Consider the following 23,882-nt stretch of genomic DNA (forward strand, 5'->3'; position numbering starts at 1 on the left):
TATCCCCCTTGCAGGGCATGCGATGGTGAGGCAGGAAAATTGGGTCTGGAGGTAGGGAACATAAGGCCGATTCACACTTCGGCTATAACAAGAAATATCCTCTCCACAGGGTGTACACCATAAACGACTTTGTAACCTTACTTCATCCTCTTCATTTACACAGGGCGTACTCCAGGTAACCAATGGAATCCTCTAAGGGGTATTTAAACTCCCAAAAAATTTGTAACAGGGCCTTTGAGCCCCTATGCTCGGCCCACTCCCACACTGTGGAGTGTACTTTCATTTTCAATAAATCCCTTCATTCCTTCCTTGCTTTGTGCATTTTGTCCAATTCTTTGTTCAAGACGCCAAGAACCTGAACTCCTTCTACCGGTAACAATGGGGGTGTGGCTTGCTTCTTTGGTGCTCTGCTGCTCAAACCTCTAGGGGGGGGCATGCAGACGGGCAGGTTGTGGGGTACGTGGGCTCCGAACCCACGGCAGCGTCTAGGGGTGAATGCTTACAGCTCGCTTCTGAAGCAAAGCCCCAGTAGGCGTGTGTTACAGGGTGCTCTTTTAGTTTTGCTGTTTATAGGCGGCTTGTGTTAATCAGCTCAGTTAGACCCTCTGTCTTATCGCAAGAACAGAGGGCTTTCTGTATCCTGGGGGTTCTGGCCTTGGTGTACCGGAAAAATCGGATCACACAGTGGGCTTAGAGAATGAGTGCAAGGTTTTATTGAATGGTGGAAGTGGCTCTCAGCAGATGGATGGGGAGCCAGAAAGGGAATGGAGTGGAAAGGTGGTTTTCCCCTGGAGTCTGGCCGCTCAGCAGCCAGACTCTCCACTGACTGCCCTGGCCAAATTCCGCTCGGTCTACACATCGTGCTGCCTGTCGATGGCCTGGCAGCATCTGCTGGTGCCTGTCGGTGTGCTCTTCTGCTCCTCTGTTCCTCTCAATGTCCAGCCACCTGTGTGCTCCTCTGCCGGTGTGTTCCTCTCAACATCCAGCCACTTGTGTCTGTGACTACTAGGGTCTCGGGGTATTTGTTTGTTTGTTTGTTGTTTGTTTTTTGAGACAGAGTCTCGCTCTGTGGTCCAGGCTGGAGTGCAGTGGCCTGATCTTGGCTCACTGCAACCTCTGCCTCCAAGCTTCAAGCGATTCTCCCACCTCAGCCTCCAGAATACCTGGGATTACAGGCGCCCCCCACTACGCCCAGCTAATTCTGTATTTTTAGTAGAGACAGGGTTTCACCATGCTGGCCAGGCTGGTCTCAAACTCCTCACCTCAAGTAATCCACCTGCCCCTGCCGCCCAAAGTGCTGGGATTACAGGCGTGAGGCACTGTGCCTGGCCCTTTAATCCATTTTGATTTGATTTTTGTATGTGGCAAGAGATAGGGGTCTAGTTTCATTCTTCTGTATATGGATATCCAGTTTTCCCAGAACCATTATTAAAGAAACTATCTTTTCCCCAATATATGTTACTGATACCTTTGTCAAAAACGAGTTCACTGTAGATGTATGGATTTATATCTGGGTTCTCTATTCTGTTCCATTGGTCTATGTATCTATTTTTATGCCAGTACCATGCTATTTTGGTTACTTTATTTTTTTTTATTTTTTTATTTTTATTTTTTTTTTTGAGATGGAGTCTCGCTCTGTCGCCCAGGCTGGAGTGCAATGGCGCAATCTCGGCTCACTGCAAGCTCCGCCTCCCGGGTTCACGCCATTCTCCTGCCTCAGCCTCTCCAAGTAGCTGGGACTACAGGCGCCCGCCACCACGCCCGGCTAATTTTTTTTTTTGTATTTTTAGTAGAGACGGAGTTTCACCGTGGTCTCGATCTCTTGACCTTGTGATCCACCCGCCTCGGCCTCCCAAAGTGCTGGGATTACAAGCGTGAGCCACCGCGCCCGGCCTATTTTGGTTACTTTAGCTCTGCAATATAATTTTAATTTAGGTAATGTGATTCCTCCAGTTTTGTTCTTTTTGCTCAGGTTAGCTTTGGCTATGTTGAGTCTTTTTGTGGTTTCATACAAATCTTAGGATTATTTTTTCTATTTCTGTGAAGAAGGTCTTTGGTATTTTGATAGGAATTGTATATAATCTGTAAATTGCTTTGGATAAAATGGACATTTTAACAATAATTATTATTCTAATCCAGAACATAAAACATCTTTCCTTTTTTTGTGTGTGTGTCCTCTTTAATTTCTTACATCAATGTTTTATAGTTTTCATTGCAGAGATCTTTTACTTCTTTGGTTGAGTTTATTCCTAGGTATTTTATTTTATTTGTAGCTACTGTAAATGGGATTATTTTCTTACTTTTTCTGGTTGTTTGCTGTTGTCATATAAAAATGCTACTGCTTTTTGTATGTTGATTTTGTATCCTACAACTTTATTGAATTTGTTTATCCATTCTAATAATTTTTTTGGTGGAGTCTTTAGGATTTTCCAAATATAAGATTATATCATCTGCAAACAAATATAATTTGGGTTTTTCTTTTCCAATGTGGATGCTCTTTATGTCTTTCTCTTCTCTAATTGCTCTATCTAAGACTTCCAGTGCTACATTGAATAATAGTGGTTAAATTGGGCATCCTTGTGTTGTTCTGGATCTTAGACAAAAGGTTTTCAGTATTTCCTATTCAGTATGATACTACCTATGGGCCTGTTAAATATGGTTTTTATTGTGTTGAGGTATCTTCCATCTACTCCCAGTTTGTTGAGGGTTTTTATCATGAAGCGATGTTGAATTTTATCACATGCTTTTTCAGCATCAATTAAAATGATCATATGGTTTTTGTCCTTCATTCTGTTGATAGGATGTATCACATTGATTGATATGTGTATGTTGAGCCATCCTTGCATTCCTGAGATGAATGCAACTTGGTCATGATGAATGATTTTTTTAATGTGTTGTTGAATTCAGTTTGCTAGCATTTCGTTGAGGATTTTTGCATCAAGGTCCATCAGGGACATTGCCCTACAGTTTTCTGTTTTTTTGTTTGTTTGTTTGTTTTTGGTGTGTCTTTGTCTGGTTTTGGTGTCAGGGTAATACTGGCCTCATAGAATGAATTTGGAAGTAGTTTTTCCTCCTCTATTTTTCAGAATAGCTTGAGTAGGATTGGTATTAGTTCTTCTTTAAATGTTTGATAAAATTCAGCATTGAAGCCATTGGGTCCCAGGCTTTTCTTTGCTAGGAGACTTTTTATTATGACTTTGATCTTTTTACTTGTTATTGGTCTATTGAGGTTTCAGATTTCTTCATGGTTCAGTCTTGGTAAATGGTATATATCTAGGAATTTATCCATTTCTTCTAGGTTTCCCAATGTATTAACATATAGTTGATCCTTGGAATTTCTGCTGTATCAGTTGTAATGTCTCCTTTTTCATCTCTGATTTTATTTATTGGATCTTCTCTCTTTTTTTCTTAATCTGGCTAGAAGTTTATTGATTTTGTTCATCTTTTCAAAAAACCCAACTTTTCATTTCATTTTATTAATTTTTTGCATTGTTCTTTATTTTAATTTCATTTATTTCTGCTCTGATTTTTATTATTTCTTTTCTTCTACTTTTTTTTTTTTTTTTTTGACAGAGTTTTGCTCTGTTACCCAGGCTGGAGTACAGTGGCATGATCTCAGCTCACTGCAACCCTGCCTGCTGGGTTCAAGCAATTCTCCTGCCTCAGCCTCCTGAGTAGCTGGGATTACAGGCACACACCATGCCTGGCTAATTTTTGTATTTTTAGTAGAGACAGGGTTTCACCATGTTGGCCAAGCTGATCTTGAACTCCTGACCTCAGGTGATCCACTTGCCTCAGCCTCCCAAAGTGCTGGGATTACAGGCGTGAGCTATCACTCCCAGCCTTCTGCTAACTTTGAGTTTGGTTTGCTTTTACTTTTCTAGTTCTTTAAGATGCATCATTATATTGTTTATTTGAAGTTTTCCTGCTTTTTTGATGTATGCACTTATTGCTATAAACATGCCTCTTAGTACTGCTTTCACTGTATCCCATAGGTTTTGTTATGTTGTTTCCATTTTAATTTGTTTCAAGAAATTTTTAAATTTTCTTAATTTTTTCATTGACCCACTGGTCATTCAGGAGCATGTTGTTTAATTTCCACGTGTTTGTATGATTCCCAAATTTCCTCTTCTTATTGCTTTCTAGTTTTATTCCACTGTGCTCAGAGAAGATACTTAATATGATTTTGATATTTTTGAAATTTTTAAGACTTGTTTTGTGACCTAAAATATGGTCTATCCTTGAGATGATCCATGTGCTGAGGAAAAGAATGTGTATTCTGCAGCTGTTGGATGAAATGTTCTGTAAATATCTAGGTACATTTGGTCTATAGTGGAGATTAAGTCCAATGCTTCTTTGTTGATTTTCTTTCTTAATCTCTCCAATGCTGAAAGTATCCAATGCTGAAATCAACAGCCATTATTGTACTGGAGTCTATTTCTTTCTTTATCTCTAGTAATATTTGCTTTACATAACTAGGTGATCCAGCGTTGGGTGCATGTATATTTATGATTGCTATATCGTCTTGCTGAATGAACCCCTTTATCATTATATAATGACCTTTTTTGTCTTTTTTTATAGCTTTTGCCTTGAGATCTATTTTGTCTGATATATGTATAGCTACTCCTGCTTTTTTTGTTTTCCATTTGCATAGAATATCTTTTCCCATTCCTTTATTTTCAGCATATGTGTGTCTTTATAGGTGAAATGTATTTCTTGTAGGCCACAGATCGATCATTGGGTCTTGTTTTTTAAAATCCATTTAGCACCTCAAGAACAATTCATCAGAGCCCAGCACAGCATCAAGATTTGCCCAGGAATTGCAGTCCTTGTGACCTAGACTGCCTTTCAAGTTTATTTAGAACCCCCAGAGCACTTTATCCCACAGTGGTGGGCTAGCCAGAACTCAGGTTCCACCCACTGGCATGGACAATTCCCCTCTGGCTAGGGCTGGTCTAAATGCTGCCTCCATGAGCACCACCTGAATTCTACCCGATGTTGCTTTCCACTGTGACAGGCAGCACCAAAGTCCATTCCAAAGCCCCACAGTCACTTTCCTCTCCCTCCCCGAAGCACACATATTCTCTCTGTGTGCCACATGGCTGCCGCTGGGGGATGGAGGAGGGATGGTTCTGACTATCCAGGACTGTCTTTCCTACCTTCTTCAGTGCCTTTTTCTTTGCTATGATGTTAAAACCAGGGACTGTAATTGCAAACCTGATCTTTGGTTCTTATAAAGGTGCTTTCTTGTGTGAATAGTTGTTCAATTTGGTGTTCCTGTTGGAGGGGATGATTGCTAGAGGGTTCTATTCAGTCATCTTGCTCTGCCTCCAGGAATTTTTTTTTAACAAGACGTATTTGTACAGAATTATCTCAGCTATGACTCCTTGTTGAAGAATTTTCTTTCTGGTATAGGGAAGGCGTGATTCACATGCAAGGTTTTATTTCCTGTTTACAAGGAGGGAAAGGGAAAATTAGAATACACTTCTTGCATCTGCTATTTTTCAAGTGTCTTTAGCTTAAAGTAATCCTCATACCAAAGTGGCATATTTTGGAGTGGCATATGCTGCCACTCTTTATTACCATTACATGAATTTCCAGTCTGAAGTCAATTAAGGTTACTTTTAGTTTGTTTGTGATTCACCAGTTTTTAGAAGGAAAAGATCTGCTGAGTGAAGTTTTAAGCAAAATCTTGAAATTCTTTTAACTAGAAATGGGTTTTTATGCTAACAGAGAGAGTCACACACCATATTAACCTCAGGAACCTAGTCTTATCTATCTAGTTTGTGCATAGACAGACTTGGAAACAAAAGCATCAACACTCCCTGTAAATTTGAGAGGGCTGATTAGTTTCTTAAATGATTTTCTCAGGGGTTAGAGTTACACAAAGAAAGCTAATTGTTAAACTATCCAAATCTTGGCTCCTTCAAATGAAGGTGTCACAATTATTTAATTTAGAAATCACCCCACCATAATATTGGATTGTAATAATAAGTAAATTTGATCACATTTGGGTAGCAATCCCTAGAGAAAAAATCAGTAAAGACCAAATCTTCCCCATTCTCATTTACTGTGGCAGAATTACTGGCAAAGCTATTGCAAATACAATCTCCTTTTATTAAATCCACAAATGAACGTGAAATATGGGTGTATATATAGCTTTCAGAGGGCCGTCAAATTGATGGGGTATATGATTAAGGTGAGATAACATACACACACAATCAGATATTCTAAGCAGGTCTTATTATGGAGAAAGATGAATGTTAAGAGAAATAAGTTCTTTCATGTGTCCAGACACCCTCCTATTAATTCTAATCCACATAAATTTCTCCCAGGTGACTTTGTTGTAATGCTGCACAATAAAATCAAGTCTAAAATTTCACACCCAAGAAGAATGATTTTAATAAGTGCCAGGTTTCCTGTAAATGAGTGATGTTAACAATCTAGGTGAGGTTGTGTCCAATTCTCTGCTCTTACTCCACTTCCTACCATGTTCTGAGAGGAGCTCTTTTAGTTATATAATTTCTTTATCTGGGAAACAGGGCTAATAATGATGCCTCCTGCACAGGATTATTGTGAAGATTAATTAGGTTACTTTAAGTAAAGCCTGGAATACATAATCAGTGTTCTTGGTGTTCCCCATTTTTATTTGTATTATCACCTCAGTCTACATACTGTGGAGAATTTTCAGAAATTTGCAAGTAGGAAACTGGAGATTTTATCTTCCAGGACTGAACAGTATTATATAAATTTAATCTGCCTGATGACTAAGTGACAAAAATGCTGGAGACAGCTGGTTTTAAACAAAATCAATGTTAAATCTTTCCTTCTCTTTAAATAACACTGTCTCGGAGCTGGTTTTGAGTCCAGGCATAAAGCAAGAAGCACCTGAAGCACATAGTGTTGTGTTTTCAGGAATAGCAGTATTATGTATGGGGCTAGAAATGTATCCCCTTCATCTAGGCACTGGGCCTCTGTGATGGATAAGAGGCCCAGATACTCTAGCAGGACTGCCTTCATCCTAAAAAGAAGTTCAAAGACGCTACCACCAACCTTGCCACTATCATGTCATGTTGTTCTCTGCCTTTCCCCATAGACTCTGTGTGTGTGTGTGTGTGTGTGTGTGTGTGTGTGTGTACTAAAGACTTACTCTTCTGAAATACAATATTCACATCTTGCATTTATAAGATTTATAAGCCTAGTAGTGTAAGTCTGCTGATTTTTTTTCACTAAAGATTATCTTTAGCTCCTTGGCATTTTCATAGAAATTTTAGAATCAGCTTGTCAACTTCTACCAAAAAAGAAAAAAAAAAGTTTGCTAAAATTTTGACTAACATTGTGTAAAAACTATAGATCCAATTAGGGGAATACTGACATCTTTTTTTTTTTTTTTTTTTTTTTTTTGAGATGGAGTCTCGCTCTGGCGCCCAGGCTGGAGTGCAGTGGCGCGATCTCGGCTCACTGCAAGCTCTGCCCCCCGGGTTCACGACATCTTAGCATTACTGAATATTCTAATCCATGGACATGATTTGTCTCTCCATTTATTAGAGACTTTAATTTGTTTCTGGGTTAGGCTTTAGTTCATTTCAATTAACTGCAGTTCCAAATGTCTCACTTAGACAGAGTTAAGCTTCTTGCAGCCAGGCTTCGGTACTTAAGACCATGAAACTACAGGACCTGTCTCTGTTCTTTAGTCCGGCCTGCAATTTTCCCTGTGGCCGTTTAACCAGCCAAAGACTAATGGAAAGAACTAGTTAGTGGGGAGAACTGACTTTGCATTTGGGGCTACTCCAGATTCTAATCCACTATGCCAGCCCACACATGACTGTTAAAAGTTTGGCAGGTTTATTCTTCTCCCAGAAGTTCCTTTGCCTGTGCCTATTAAAGGGTTGTTTCTCTGCCTGACAGTCCTTAAACTTGCAAATGCCATCAGGCATGAGAGGGTCTACTCACCCGTCTCTAGTTATTTAGAAAAGGTTGGTGCATCTCTAGAATACAGTGTTTTTGTTGTTGTTGTTGTTTTTGTTTTAGCTTTCTTTGTATCTTCGACTGTCTGGTGGCTTTAAGGAATACTGTATTTTAAAATATGAGGTTTTTCCCTAGTGTTTTCTCAGTGTTATGGTAGGAGCAAGGATCTTTTGCAACCTTCTACATCCTACTGGAAACATTCAGAACAGGCATTTTTTTTTTTAACTGAAATTAGGCTGGGCACAGCGGCTCATGCCTGTAATTCCAGCATTTTGGGAGGCCGAGGCAGGTGGACCTGAGGTCGGGAGTTTGAGACCAGCCTGGCCAACATGGTGAAACCCCCATCTCTACTAAAATTACAAAAAAATTAGCTGGGCATGGTGGCGGGTGCCTGTAATCCCAGCTACTCGGGAGGCTGAAGCAGGAGAATTGAATCGCTTGAGCCTGGGAGGTGGAGGTTGTAGTAAGCCAAGAACACACCATTGCACTCCAGCCTGGGCAACACAAGCGAAACTCTGTCTCACAAATAAATAAATAAATAAAACTGAAGTTAATCTCTTTTTTTTTTCATGTGAGTCTACGTGTTAGGGGAAGGAGTCTACACTTTAATTCTTCTAATATGAAACGCAAAAACCTAAATTTTATGTTCTGTCATAATTTCAAGCACTAAGTTTAATCAACTAGGTTTTAATTTTATTTTTCTTAAGGACAGCAAGTCTGGTGGCAGGTAAATTCTGATTTTTTTCATCCTTTTCACAAAATTTCAGATTTTGAATATTTGAGGTTTTCTTCACAATAATGTCAAAACACATAAAATCAGTAGAACATTCACCTAAAATTCATCAGAGAAATGATCCACAGCACGTCAATGACAGAACATTCTTCATTGATGCCTCTAATCATAGCTTGACTGCCATACCGTTGGAGATCTTCACATTCACAGAATTAGAAGAAGTGCATTTGGAGAATAACCAGATTGAAGAAATTCCCAAGGAGATTCAGCATTTAAAGAACATCAGGGTCCTCTACCTGGACAAGAACAACCTGAGGAGCCTGTGCCCGGCGCTGGGGCTGCTGAGCAGCCTGGAGAGCCTGGACCTGAGCTACAACCCCATCTTCTCCTCCTCCCTTGTCGTCGTCAGCTTCCTCCACGCCCTGCGCGAGCTCCGGCTCTACCAGACCGATTTGAAGGAAATTCCCGTCGTCATCTGTAAAAACCTCCACCATCTCGAGCTGCTCGGACTGACCGGAAACCACCTGAAATGTCTGCCCAAGGAAATAGTGAACCAGACCAAGCTGAGGGAGATCTACCTGAAGCGAAACCAATTTGAAGTTTTCCCCCAGGAGCTCTGTGTTCTCTACACCCTGGAGATCATTGACCTGGACGAGAACAAAATCGGTGCCATCCCAGAAGAGATCGGACACTTGACGGGGCTGCAGAAGTTCTATATGGCTTCTAACAACCTTCCCGTTCTGCCTGCGTCCCTGTGCCAGTGTAGCCAACTGTCAGTGCTCGATTTATCCCACAATCTCCTCCGCTCCATCCCGAAGAGCCTCGCCAAGCTCAGGAAGATGACGGAAATCGGGCTGAGCGGGAACCGCCTGGAGAAGGTGCCACGCCTCATTTGCGGGTGGACCTCGCTGCACCTGCTCTACCTGGGAAACACCGGCCTGCACAGGCTGCGGGGCTCCTTCAGGTGCCTGGTCAACTTGCGCTGCCTGGACCTAAGCCAGAACCATCTGGACCACTGCCCGATGCAGATCTGTGCACTGAAGAACCTTGAAGTCTTGGGACTGGATGACAATAGAATAGGACAGGTACGGATTCCCTTTCTGGCTGTCACTATGTTGTCATCCAGGGTCCTTCCTGCCCTAAGTTGGTTCTGTGTCTAAACAGCAAATTTGAACTGACTTTATGGGCGAAAATCCAAGATTACTAAATATCCAACAAGGTGATACTTTGTATTACTTTCTTTTTCCCTAACAGCAGCAGTAATCATAATAGTAGCTAATGTTTATTTAGAGGGTTTATGTGCCAGTCACTGAGCTAAGTGTTTACATGGATCATCTCATTTACCTCACAACCACTGTGTCCTCAATGGTATATGAAGGAAGAGAGGGGCAGGGAGCTTAACTAACATGTCCAAGGCTACACAGCCTGTAAGTGATACAGCCGCGATTCCAGCCCACAGCTGCCAGCCTCCAGGGTCTACATTCTTATTCTTTTTTTTTTCTCTTCCCCGAGACGGAGTCTAGCTCTGTTGCCCAGGCTGGAGTGCAGTGGCGTGATCTCGGCTCACTGCAACGTCCACCTCCCGGGTTCAAGCGGTTCTCCTGCCTCAGCCTTTCGAATAGCTGGGATTACAGGCACCTGCCACGATGCCCAGCTAATTTTTGTATTTTTAGTAGAGACGGGGTTTCACTGTGTTGTCCAGGCTGGTCTCGAACTCCTGACCTCGTGTTCCGCCCGCCTCGGCCTCCCAAAGTGCTGGGATTACAAGTGTGAGCCACTGCACACAGCCCAGGGTCTATATTCTTAACAAAGACCATCTCCCGACAGAGTTTCCGTTAACAGCAGATGTTTCTAATGCATACAGCCTTAGAAGCCTAAAGTTCCATCCATAGGAAAGTGCAAAACCAGATATGTCCCCAGAGAAACTGTCCCGTGTGTGCAGGGTGGCATATTCAAAAATGGTCATTTAGCATTGTTGATAATCATGACATTATGGGAGACAGTCTAAATGTCAGTAGGGGAGTGGGCAAATAAACATCAATATATTCGTAAAACGAAGTTATATAGTAATTTAATGAACTGGTGCTGTATTGCCAATATGGATAGTTCTCAAAATTGTGATGTTTATTGAAAAGAAAACCTAAGGTTCTGCATCAAACTGCAGAACCTTATGATACCATTTATAAATTTTAAAATCACACAAAACCATATATATATGTATATACATACACACATATACAGACAACACATATTTTATGGATATTTTTATATATAATGAAAATATAAAATATTGACTGGAAGAAAACTAAATTCATGAAGGTGGCTGCCTCTGGGAAGAGAGAAGGCAGTCAACAAAATAGGGAAGCAGCTGGATGTGGTGGCTCACTCCTCTAATCCCAGCATTTTGGGGGGCCAAGGAGGGAGGATCACTAGGGGCCAGAAGTTCAAGACCATGCTGGGCAATGTAGGAATGTGTCTTTAAAAACCAAGAAAGCAAATGGGGAAGAGATCATAAGGGGACTGAACTTAATTGCAGTATTTCATTTTGTTTATTAAAAGATTTGGGCAATTGGGCATGCATGGGTTTATGTTTCTTTATTATTTTATAATATTCTATTTATTTTAATTTTATTTATTTATTTATTTATTTTTGAGATGGAGTCTCACTCACTCTGTCACCCAGGCTGGAGTGCAGTGGCGCTATCTCAGCTCACTGCAACCTCTGCCCTCTGGGTTCAAGCGATTCTCCTGCCTCAGCCTCCCAAGTAGCTGGGACTACAGGTGTGCGCCATCACACCCGGCTAATTTTTGTATTTTTAATAGAGACGGGGTTTCACCATGTTGGCCAGGCTGGTCTCAAACTCCTGGCTTCCAGTGATCCACTTGTTTTGGCCTCACAAAGTTCTGGGATTACAGGTGTAAGCCACCATGCCTGGCCTATAATATTTGATTTAAAAAGAAAAAAAAATAGCTGTTAAGAGCAAAAGACAACTGTAGAGAGAGTAAAAAGGGGAATTTGGAAATCAGCAACTATAATCAAATAATAGGTCTGCTTTACCTGGCCATGGACACCAGTCTCAGGTGTTCCCTATACATTATAAAAGTCCTGGGGCCTTACAGATTTATTTTTAAAAATCTTTTTTTTTTTTTTTTTCTGAGATGAGCTCTCGCTCTGTTGCCCAGGCTGGAGTGCAATGGCGCCATCTCCGCTCACTGCAACCTCCACCTCCCAGGTTCAAGAGATTCTCCTGCCTCAATCTCCCGAGTAGCTGAGACTACAGGTGCCTGTCACCATGCCCGGCTAATTTTTGTATTTTTAGTAGAGGCAGGGTTTCACCATATTGGCCAGGCTGGTCTCAAACTCCTGACCTTGTGATCCGCCCACCCCAGCCTCCCAAAGTGCTGGGATTACAGGTGTGAGCCACTGTGCCCGGCTGCTAAAAAATCTTTTATTTGATTTTTTATTTCTAGAACTTTTTTCCCCAAATTGCTGTGGGGTTTTAAAGCTGCCTTTCAGGAAGTAAACATTTTGATGGTAACTTGTAGATTTAGAATGAGATACTAGGACTTAATCTCTACTGATATAGCAACTCACCTTGGAGGATTTTTGAGGTTCCATGAGAGCCCATCCCTGAACTATTCCACTGCTGATGTAAGAAATTCCTTTTAGTGGACTAAGTCTGTCATTCTGCAGTTGGAGTGCAAGACTTAAAATATAAAGTACATGTGGGAAGGATAACACATTATACTGAGCCATGAATAATACCTAATCCTTTTCTGAGAGAAATTTTAAGAAGTCAAAGGAGCGAATCACACACAGACTGCTTGTTAACAAAAATAAGCTTCATCCAATACCAAGTTTTACCACAAGCCAAACTGCACTGAAATGTAGACATGTTAAATATTATTGTATTGAACATGATAATCTCTATGTACCATTGCTTTTTCCTCTTCAGTTATTCTGATGGGTTTTGTGTGTGTGTGTGTGCATTTGTCCTCCCTTCTCAATTTCCTCTCATGCTAATACCACCTTCCAATGCATTTCTCTCCTTAATGAAACATGGCCTTTAAGCCAGCTCATTGTCTCTCCCTCCCCAAAGACTCAACTCATGGGTTACTAGCTCTTAAAGCCTGACTAGTAGCTTCTACTTGCCTGTGTGCATGCAAAAAAATATCTGATTTTCAATGCGTACCTAGATGGATTTTATTTCTCCTTCTATTAAAGGAGAAAACCAGGCCATGTGCGGTGGCTCATGCCTGTAATCACAACACTTTGGGAGGATGAGGCGAGTGGATCAACTGAGGTCAGGAGTTTGAGACCAGCCTGGCCAACATGGCGAAACCGCATCTCTACTAAAAATACAAAAATTAGCCAGGCATGGTGGTGGGCACCTGTAATCCCAGCTACTCAGGAGGCTGAGGCAGGAGAATGGTGTGAACCCGGGAGGCGGAGCTTGCAGTGAGCTGAGATCGCACCACTGCACTCCAGCCTGGGCGGCAGAGCAAGACGACGTCTCAAAAAAAGAAAAAAAAAAAAAAGAGATTTTTTTCCCATGTCGTTCTCATGGTCCAGAAAGAAACCGATAGACGGACATAACGGTGAAGCTGATTTTCGCTGTACTAAAGTAGGGAATCTGATGATTAGAAGTAGCCATAGAAGATAATGAGCTTTTCTTCACAGGAGGTGGTGTTTAGATACAACTGGATGGCTCGCTATAGAATGTATGCAACCACTGGATTAGAATGTTGAAATAGAGAACCTTCTTAAGGCCTTCCAGCCCTGAAAGTGTGGCACTCTGTGAAATGCTGACCCAGTTCCCACACGGGGTACACAAGCCAAGGTATTCACTGAAAAGCAGAACATGACACAATAGGATCATAATGGAGTTCACTGAACACTGATTAGACATGGTGTGAATATATGTTTGCCTCCAACTGAGACTTCAACTGAAGTTTCAAAATTATTAAAGCCTTTTAGGATGAAGAGTCATATCACTAAATTTATTAGTTCCAATAACTGAATTTATAATGAATATTATTATTGCAAAATTACACATAACTTTAGTATTTTTCTTTCTATAGTGTCAAGCAGTTGCCATACTACAGTCCATAAATGGCAAGAACATAGGTTAAAAATTGCTCCAATTTTTTTTTTTTTTTGAGACAGATTCTTGCTCTGTTGCCCAGGCTGGAGTACAGTGGCACAATCTCGGCTCGCTGCAACCTCTGCCTCCCACGTTCCAGAGATTCCTCTGCTTCAGCCTCCCGAGTAGCTGGGATTATAGGCACCCGCTACCACACCCGGCTAATTTTTGTATTTTTTAGTAGAGACAGGGTTTCGCCATGTTGGCCAGGCTGGTCTTGAACTCCTGACCTCAGGTGATCCACCAGCCTTGGCCTCCCAAAGTGCTGGGATTAAAGGCATAAACCACAGAGCCCGGCCACAAAAAATTGCTCCAGTTTAAAGTGGTGCATAAAAGTAAAATCAGAGACTTTAGATCTACAAGTATAAATACTGTAATGCAGATATGTGCACAAATTTTTCATCAGTAGGAGAGGCTAAGTTACTCCACTTGTTTAGCAGTCTGCCTCAAAACCAAAAGCCCAGTTTATCTCTGCTGACTGTTAAAAATAATCTTGACCTGAAACCTATCTTTTTGGAATACTTCCAGTTACCTTCAGAATTGGGCTCACTTTCAAAACTGAAGATACTTGGACTAACAGGAAATGAGTTCCTTTCCTTTCCGGAGGAAGTCCTTTCTTTAGCGTCTTTAGAGAAATTATACATTGGGCAAGACCAGGGATTCAAACTTACCTATGTGCCAGAACACATTAGGAAACTGCAGGTAAGCCTCCCCAAATGAGCAGGCTAAGAAGCACCTGCCACTGCCTCTGAAATTGGCCGAAACTGAGAAAATATGAGGTCTCCACAGGGTGAATGTAGAATCATCCATACTAGATTTCCAGCTTCAGACAAGCAATCATTTTTACATTTTGAGGTTTCCACTCTCCGTGAACAACTCTTCAACATTTCATTGTGATTGCTGTTGGATATGTCCTGCCATACTTCTTTCCACTGTGTGATTTGGTGTGTTTCATGTACAGAAATTGGGTCATATCTCTTTCCATTTAATTTCCACTTTTTATAAGTAGCCCCCTGAAAACTGGACTATTTTGAAGTTAAAGAGTATCATACAAGTGACACGCTGGGAGCCTACATTTTGGTGCCCAGGATTTCCTGTAAGGGGAAGTGTGACCTCTCTACCTGATTGGAAAAGGGAAATCATGTTGCACTAGCTTCCTGGATCTGCAGGGCTGTGAGGAATACTTGCAAAGCAACAGGATAACTTCATTCAAAGTAGCCATACTAGGGTGTCTTCATATATTCATCTTTTAAAGAACTGTTTTTTTTTTCATGTTCGTGTTTTTTTTTTTTTTTTTTTTTTTTTTTTTTTGACAGTTTCGCTCTTGTTGCCCAGGCTGGAGTGCAATGGCTCACTGCAACGTCCACCTCCCGGGTTCAAGCGATTCTCCTGCCTCAGCCTCCCAAATAGCTGGGATTGCAGGCGCCCACCACCACACCTGGCTAATTTCGTATTTTTAGTAAAGACAGGGTTTTGCCATGTTGGCCAGGCTGGTCTCGAACTCCTGACCTCAGGTGATCCACCTGCCTCAGCCTCCCAAAGTGCCGGGATTACAGGCATAAGCCACTGCGTCTGACCTGCTGCACTCTTAATGATGATAAAGTAGGTGTGGGCCACCACATAACCCCAGTCACGCAATGCCATGCACAGCATAGGTAGTTCTCACTATGACACAGGGTGTCTTTTCCTAATTCTCCATTCCTTTGCCCTGTGTTCATAGAACACCTTTCATTAGCTTTTCCTTTGTACCTGTCATGCCACAATCTTAGAGTGAAGTACAAACATTAGATTTTTGCCCAGTGGTGTTGAAAATAGTGGCCGGGCGTGGTGGCTCACGCTTGTAATCCCAGCACTTTGGGAGGCCGAGGCGGGCGGATTACGAGGTCAGGAGATTGAGACCACGGTGAAACCCTGTCTCTACTAAAAAATACAAAAAATTAGCCGGGCGTGGTGGCGGGCGCCTGTAGTCCCAGCTACTCGGAGAGGCTGAGGCAGGAGAATGGCGTGAACCCGGGAGGCGGAGGTTGCAGTGAGCCGAGATTGCGCCACTGCACTCCAGCCTGGGCAACAGAGCGAGACTCCGTCTCAAAAAAAAAAAAAAAAAAAAAAGAAAAGAAAATAGTTATTCTGAATACATTCAAACCCATTCCCTGTGCATTTTGGCTACTTTCACTGAGGCAATATTGGGTTGATAGTTGAGGCAATTATCATTCTGTAGCAACTGCCACAGACAATTAGCTATTAAAAAGGAGTTAATGATAAATGTAGTTAAATTATTCAAATTATTTTTTCATAAAGTTCTGGTGAAACAAGCACTAGATGTCTGTATTCTCTTTTCCCTGCATAAATGGAAGCTAAGTCTAATGGATTTACTCAAAAATAATTTTATGTCTTGATGATGGTCCTTTAGACATGCTTTTTCCCTTTAACTCAATGCATAATTTCCCCATTGAAAGGAAAAAAAAAAAAAAATGCATGGGCACCCACAGGTGATTCTGGTTATTATAATTAATTAATCAAGGTATATTATTATGGTACACTCATGTTATTTCAGAGTCTCAAAGAGCTATATATAGAGAACAATCATCTGGAGTACCTGCCCGTATCCTTGGGGTCAATGCCTAACCTAGAAGTTCTTGATTGCCGGCACAATTTGCTTAAGCAACTTCCAGATGCCATTTGCCAAGCACAAGGTGAGGAAACTTGGTAGATTCACAGCCTAGTAGAGTTTGTGGCCAGCATTTCCCATGGCAAATGGCTTCCTTGCTTTGCTAAAGACCGATCTCAGTGTTCAGAGAACTGAGTCTATCCCATTACTTCCTTGCAGGGCTCACTTAGCGACATGGGGGAGGCCAGGTGTCCTGATTAGTATAGCTAAGAGTCTTGCAAAGGCAGTTAAGTCGTTTATTAAAATGGAAAAGTAAATAGCAACTGCTAAGAAAATTAGCATTCACCCATACACTACCAACAATAATTTACTGTACACTTACTATATGCCAGAATTTGGAGTTGGGATCCTGCACTAAATTTCATCTAGGTCACTCAGTCACTTGAATAAAAGAAAAAGTATTAGTCCGGAGTGGCGAAATTAGCAGGGGACTTTCTTGGATCTACATAATTGACCTGGAAAACTATATATGATTCCTATTTAAACAGCCAAACATTTTCCACTACACTAAGCCATTCTTCGTCTGTACATTCATCCATCCACTTAACATGCTTTTGCTGAGCACCCACTGGGACCAGATTTTAAATGTTTTTTTTTCTTCTTCTTTTTTTTTTTTTTTTTTGTGAATCCTAGGCTTATGCACATGTTTTCAAACTATCAAACTATGGCTATTCTTTTTTTTTTTTTTTAAGACAGAGTCTCGCTCTGTCACTCAGGCTGGAGTGCAGTGGCACGATCTTAGCTCACTGTGAACTCTGCCTCCTGGGTTCATGCTATTCTTCTGCCTCAGCCTCCTGAGTAGCTGGGACTACAGGCGCCCACCACCACGCCCAGCTAATTTTTTTTTATTTTTATTTTTGTATTTTTAGTAGAGACGGGGTTTCACCGTGTTTGCCAGGATGGTCTCGATCTCCTGACCTCATGATCTGCCCACTTCGGCCTCCCAAAGTGCTGGAATTACAGGCATGAGCCACCGCGACCGGCCCAAACTATGGCTATTCTTTAATGAAAAAAGAATGAAGAGATATTAGAGTGGAAGCGGATGCCTACTCATAAGACATTCAAAAATTGGGGGCAAGGCCGGGCGCAGTGCTTACGCCTGTAATCCCAGCACTTTGGAAGGCCAAGGTGGGCAGATCACCTGAGGTTAGGAGTTCAAGACCAGCCTGGCCAATATGGTGAAACCCCATCTCTACTAAAAATACAAAATTAGCTGAGTGTGATGGCACGTGCCTGTAATCCTAGCTACTTGGGTGGCTGAAGCAGGAGAATTGCTTGAATACCGGAGGCAGAGGTTGCAGTGAGCTGAGATTGTGCCACTGCACTCCAGCCTGGCGACAGGGCGAGACTCCGTCTCAAAAAATAATAAAAATAAAAAAAATTTTTAAAAAAGAAAAAAAAAACTGGAGGCAAGGGGTTGTATGCAGTACTCCTTAGTAATGCTCCTGACCATAAATTTTTATCCTGTCCTTGGTCCCTGGAGGAGTGAAATATTCTCAAAATTTTTCAGTGTTTTCTATTTTTCTGTCTCTAATATTTATGGATGCTGGCTTCAACAACTTTGAATTGTTATGAAGAAGCTGTAGGCCGGGTGCGGTGGCTCACGCCTGTAATGCCAGCACTTTGGGAGGCCGAGGCAGGCAGATCATGAGGTCAGGAGTTCGAGACCAGCCTAGCCAATACAGTGAAACCCCATCTCTACTAAAAATACAAAAATTAGCTGGGTGTGGTGGTGGCTGCCTGTAATCCCAGCTACTCAGGAGGCTGAGGCAGGAGAATCACTTGAACCCAGGAGGCGGAGGTTGCAGTGAGCAGAGATCGCGCCACTGCACTCCAGCCTTGACAGAGCTAGACTCTGTCTCAAAAAAAAAAAAAATTAGCCAAGTGTGGTGGCTGGCACCTGAAATCCCAGCGACTTGGGAGGCTGAGGCACTTGAATCGCTTCAACCTGGGAGGCAGAGGTTGTAGTGAGCCCAGATCATGCCACTGTACTCCAGCCTGGGCAACAAAATGAGACTGTCTCAAAAAAAAGAAAAAAAAAAAAATCAATAGTCTGCTGACCTTAGGAACAGCAGGGTCTGAGAGTGATTTTTCCCAGTGGGCTGTCAGTTTCAGCTAAAAACTGTTGCTCTAAACAAACAAAACATTTGGAATATCTGGAGACTGAATTCTGTTCTCTTCATTATGAGAAGGAGCAAACATAGAGCTAGAACTTTTATTAGATGGTAGAAAAGTTTTGTTGGGTCTTGTGCATCCTTCCTCTCATTCCTTTTGCAAAGACAGAATTGGATCCCTCACCTATGTGGGCAGGATTAGGTGACAAGTTAATATTGTTTGTTCTAAGATTGATCCACCATTACAAAAAAATCTTTTCAGCTTTGAAAGAATTACGGCTGGAGGACAACTTGCTCACCCATCTTCCAGAGAATTTGGATTCCCTAGTGAATCTTAAGGTTCTGACACTGATGGACAATCCCATGGAAGAACCCCCAAAAGAAGTGTGTGCTGAAGGCAATGAGGCCATATGGAAATACCTCAAGGAAAACAGAAACAGGAATGTAATGGCAACAAAGGTAAAATCAGACCAGATTCTTGATAACAGTTGCTTTAGAGGGAGTCTAATGGTAAACACATTACAGATTATCCTATGGAGCAACTCCTTACCCCCTTGTCCTGCTTCTGAAAAGAGAAGTTACTTGGTAACTTTTATGTTCCCAGGGCTAAGTAAGAAGATTTTTAAATGTCAGCCCTAGCATTTTTGTCTTTTATGTCCCTTATTTCTTTGTCCAATAAGATGCCAACAAATAGGCAAAGGAAACCAAAACTTCAACATTTCAAACAATCTAAAATTCTTGGACTATTTCATTGGAATGAAAAAAGCTTGTATTAACAAAAGCAATAAAATAAGTTTGAAAAATTAGAAACGAAAGCATTTATAGATGAGAGGCTGAGCCCAGGATTCTGAGCTGCCGTTAATTAGGATCAAAGGGCTGAGATCCTTGTAATTCTGCTCTAGCCCTTTGAGCCCATGGAGATGTAGGACAGGTCTGGAATGTGTCCACTTCAGCCAGTATTCTTTATTCTCCAACTAGCCCAAGTCCCCATCACCTCACACCTGGATGACTACATAAGCCCCCTGACTATTGTCCCTGCTTCCATGCCAGCTCCCCTACAATATACCTTCTGCTCAGCAGTTGCACTGATGCTGCTAAAACATGGGCTAGAGCTCACCACTCCACTGAAATTGGCAATCCTCCATTACACTCAGAGTAAGAGTCAAGTCTTCGGTCTGTAAAACCCTCTCTCAATAGCCCTCAACCCTATCAGATCTAATGTCCTCCATTTTATGATAAATCTTTTGTGATACCTCTTTTACTATTCCAAAATAAATTCAGAGATAATAAAAACCTACAAAAGGACATAATTTAAATCAAAATAATGCCTGAGTTGCAATTTAAAGGAGAAAGAAAAGTAATTTATATACAAATATATATTTCAGGCCAGGTTCGGTGGCTCACACCTGTAATCCCAGCACTTTGGAAGGCTGAGGTGGGTGGATCACTTGAGATCAGAAATTCGAGATCAGCCTGACCAACATGGTGAAACCCTTTCTCTACTAAAAATACAAAAATTAGCTGGGCATAGTGGTGCATGCCTGTAATCCCAGCTACTCTGGAGGCTGAGGCAGGAGAATCGCTTGAACCCAGGAGGCGGGGGTTACAGTGAGCCTAGATCGTGCCACTGCCCTCCAGCCTGGATGACAGCTATTAAAATAAAATAAAATAAAATAGTTATTTCAATGTGTATATGCTCAGGATGGATTACACTTGAAAGAATGAAAGTTGTGGTTTTTAACTGAATACTTCCTAAAAGCATTTTGAAAAACCGTGCACCCTCTTGCACATTCTTAAAATGATATTTAACATTGTTGGCCACAAGTTTAAATCATTGCAAAGGATGTAATTTCCAGTGAATTTTAAATGCTGACATTTTAAAATAGAGCTGTTAGACCAATATTTTAACTGTATCCAGTGGAAACTGAATATCATTATGATTTGTCAACACCAATTTACAAATACTGAAACAAGTTATTATTTTATAGGTAGAATTTTTATATCATATTCCTTTTCTTCTTAAACATGTACTTCCATTCTACTTTCCCCTCAAAATTGATCCTAAGGTTTTATGTACACACATATAAGTCTTTCATAGATTGCTCTTTTGTACTTCTAGACAACAAAACTATTTATATAAATTAAATTTTAAAAATTTAAAAATGTATATACACTACAACTATTAGTACTATAAAATCACCTAAAACAACATAAAATTTCTTACAAATTTTAATAATTATCAGACATATAGGATTTTTTACAGCAGTGTACCAAAATGAGAGGGATTTTTTAGTGTAGTTTATATATTCATGCATAAATATTGATGATTATTAGAATAACACAGGGTTTGTTATAGATTCTACTCCTGTTTTTCATTTTACAGATGAAAGCCTTGAGAAACCTTGTTCACATAGATGAGTTAATGAGAACAGAAGAAGCTTTTTTTGTCTGTAATGTTTTATTTTAAAAAAAACAATGCTTCATGCATCTCTGAGCTTCTTCCAGATTTATACCCCCAAATCGATAGCAGGTCTTAGCTGACATGTCAACTAGGCTTCCCTTATTTTTCTTGAAGGTAGAATTAGAAACCACCTGTCTTGCAAAAGGATTGCTTAACCAGTCCCTAGAGTCATTCATTTTCTCATCAACACTTGGCACTTTGAATTGTCTTTTCGTGTGTGTGTGTGTCTGTGTCTGTGTCTGTGTCCTAATGATTTTTGGAGTCCAGGGCAATACACCATAGTAAGATTCAGGTGGGTGCAAGGCATGCCCTTCCTCTGTGGAGCACCAAAGGGGCAACTGGGATGGGGGATCTGCAGTTCTGTTCTCGGGATGATTTTAGGAAGGGATACATCTGGAAGTTGAAGCTCAGGAAATGGACTGTCTTCAACCTATCCATGCCTGCACACCGTTGGAAAGGCTTTGTAGACCAGGGTACAGGCCACACAATTGAAGACTGCTTAACCTTAAGACAACAAAAAGCCCCATAAATGTCCAAAATGCCTCTAGAGAGCAGTGCTGTTCCCTGGATCCTGACTGGTCTGCTGTTTTCACTCCCCATCTCATCTTTCCTACTCTCACTGGGCTTCAGTCACAAGCAGATCCCTGGTGTTCTTCCAAGGACCAAGCATGCTCCTGGCTCAGGGCCTTAACACTGGCTCTTCCTGTGCCCAGAGATGCTTCCCCCAGATATAGGCAAGATTCTGGCCCTCACTTCATTCCATCTCTGCTTAAATGTCCTTTTATCAGAGAGCCCTTCCTTGATCCACCTTATATAAAACAGCATACCCCCAGCCACCTCCTTTCGTTTGTTTATTCATTCAACATTTATTGAGCTTCTACTATGTACCAGACACTGTTCTAAGCATTGAGATACATCAGTGAACAAAACAAGTATTTATGTCCTCACAGTACTTAAAATCTAGTAGGAGGGAAATAAAAGCATGAAATATAAAACATAAAATTAAATACTATGTTAGAGAGTGCTACTGTGAAAAAAAAAAAAAAAACAGGTTAGCCTAAGGGGAACTGAAATTGCCAGTAGTGTGTGGAGGTGGGGAAGTGGTTGATTTAAATAAGATTGTCAGAGTAGGCCTCAATGAAAAAATGACAGTCTTAGCTTAGGCTGCCACAACAAAATACCATAGAACAGGCGGCTTAAACAACGGAAATGTATTTTCTCACAGTTCTGGAGGCTGGAAGTCTAAGGTTAGAGTATCAGCATGATTGGACTCTGGGGAAGGCCCTCTTCCTGGCCTGTAGAAGCTGACTTCTCCCTGTGTCTTCATACGACAGAAAGAGAGAGAGAGAGATTGCACTGGAGAGTGCCAACTCTCTGATGTCTCTCCTTATAAGGCCACTAATCTCATCATGAGGACCCTGCAGTTATGACCTCATCTAAATCTAATCATCTCCGCAAAGCCCCTTCTCCAAATTCATTCACACTGGGGATTAGGGCTTCAACATATGAATTTGGGGCAACACAGTTCAGTCCACAGCAATGACAATCGAGTAAACCCTTGAAGCAGCGGAGGGGTGAGCCATCTGAATACTGAGAAGAGTTCCAGGCAAACGAAGCAGCCAATGTACAGGCCCTGAGTCATAACTGTGCCTGTGCCTGTGTGTCTGAGCAGGGAGGAGGCCCGCACAGCTGGAGCAGAGTGAGCCAGGGAAAGGGGAGTTAAGAGGTTAGAGGGGTCAGGACTGGGGAGGCATATCAGAGACGGCCTTGTAAGCCATGTAAGGACTTTGGCTTCTATTCAGAGAGAAATGGGGAGCCACTGGACAGGTATGCTACTAGAGGAGGGGTGTTGCTGGGTAGGTAGGAGGGAATAGGATCCAGGGAACAAGTGAGGGCTGGCTTTAGGCAGGAGCACAGACAGCCCAGTAAGGAATGGGAAGGCAGGGAATAGGCACTCAGATCCCCTCACCATGCACAGTCGCTCTCCGTAGCACTCATCACCGTCTGACAAATTGAACATTCATGTGTTTATTTTTCACTATCTCTTCCCTCACTGGAATGTGAGCTCCATAAAGTTGAGACAGTTATTTCTCTGCTGTTGCGCAAAAGTCTAGAACAGGCCCTGGCACATAAAAAACAATAAATGCATCTTTTTAAAAATTTGTCTGAATGTCTGGCCAATTGAGAAAGATAGAAAATAAAATTTAGAGTTCTAATCACATCCCATTCTCCACGTCTTCAAGACCACGTATCAGAATAAAGAGATTTAACAATTTCTAGTTCATTGTGATACCAACCGATGCTGAATTTGGGTTTATCTTGTTTTCAGATTCAGGCATGGTGGCATGGAACAATGGTACGGAAAGGATTTGGGAAATTCGGTGAACTACTAAAACCACGAAAGAAAGGAAAGACCTCTCCAAAAGATAAGAAAGGAAAGAAGGATGTAAAAGGAAAACCAGGAAAGGGAAAAAAGAAATAATCCTATAAATTGATAAATTGGGGTAATGGACCTTGATGGATTAAGAAGGCAAAATATCTAGGAATTAGATGACTACTACATTAAAATTATTCATAAAATTATGTTTATGTGTAAAAATAAATGATTCTTACTTTTACTGAAATATTTATGGAAAAAATGATACAACACCTTGGAATTGCTTCTAAATAATATGGGAGGGGGAGGGGAAAGTGGGTAGGAATACAAGTGAAACAAGATTGGCCATACATTGATAACTGTAGAATAAGGTGATGAGTACACAGGGGTTCATTATACTATTTGCCTACTTTTATT

The 23,882-nt window shown here is 41.4% G+C and overlaps 1 protein-coding gene across 1 annotated transcript; it reads left to right on the top strand.

Annotated features, from left to right (window-relative positions):
* The first annotated feature begins 8,735 nt into the window (after positions 1-8,735).
* On the top strand, positions 8,736-23,712 carry LRRIQ4 (leucine rich repeats and IQ motif containing 4). The gene is made up of 5 exons (XM_030822794.1): positions 8,736-9,786; positions 14,374-14,547; positions 16,400-16,538; positions 18,890-19,086; positions 23,418-23,712. The coding sequence occupies exons 1-5, from the start codon at positions 8,767-8,769 to the stop codon at positions 23,568-23,570; spliced, it is 1,683 nt and encodes a 560-aa protein (XP_030678654.1). The 5' UTR covers positions 8,736-8,766; the 3' UTR covers positions 23,571-23,712.
* Positions 23,713-23,882: the final 170 nt, after the last annotated feature.

This window comes from Nomascus leucogenys, chromosome 11 (assembly GCF_006542625.1).
Source record: "Nomascus leucogenys isolate Asia chromosome 11, Asia_NLE_v1, whole genome shotgun sequence".
Classification (NCBI taxonomy): Eukaryota; Metazoa; Chordata; class Mammalia; order Primates; family Hylobatidae; genus Nomascus; species Nomascus leucogenys.

Excerpts from the sequence above, each read along its gene's own strand:
- LRRIQ4 (XM_030822794.1), top strand. The coding sequence starts at position 8,767 with ATGTCAAAACACATAAAATCAGTAGAACATTCACCTAAAATTCATCAG. Across the intron at positions 9,787-14,373 it reads ATGACAATAGAATAGGACAG|TTACCTTCAGAATTGGGCTC; the intron begins GTACGGATTCCC and ends GAATACTTCCAG. Across the intron at positions 19,087-23,417 it reads GGAATGTAATGGCAACAAAG|ATTCAGGCATGGTGGCATGG; the intron begins GTAAAATCAGAC and ends TCTTGTTTTCAG.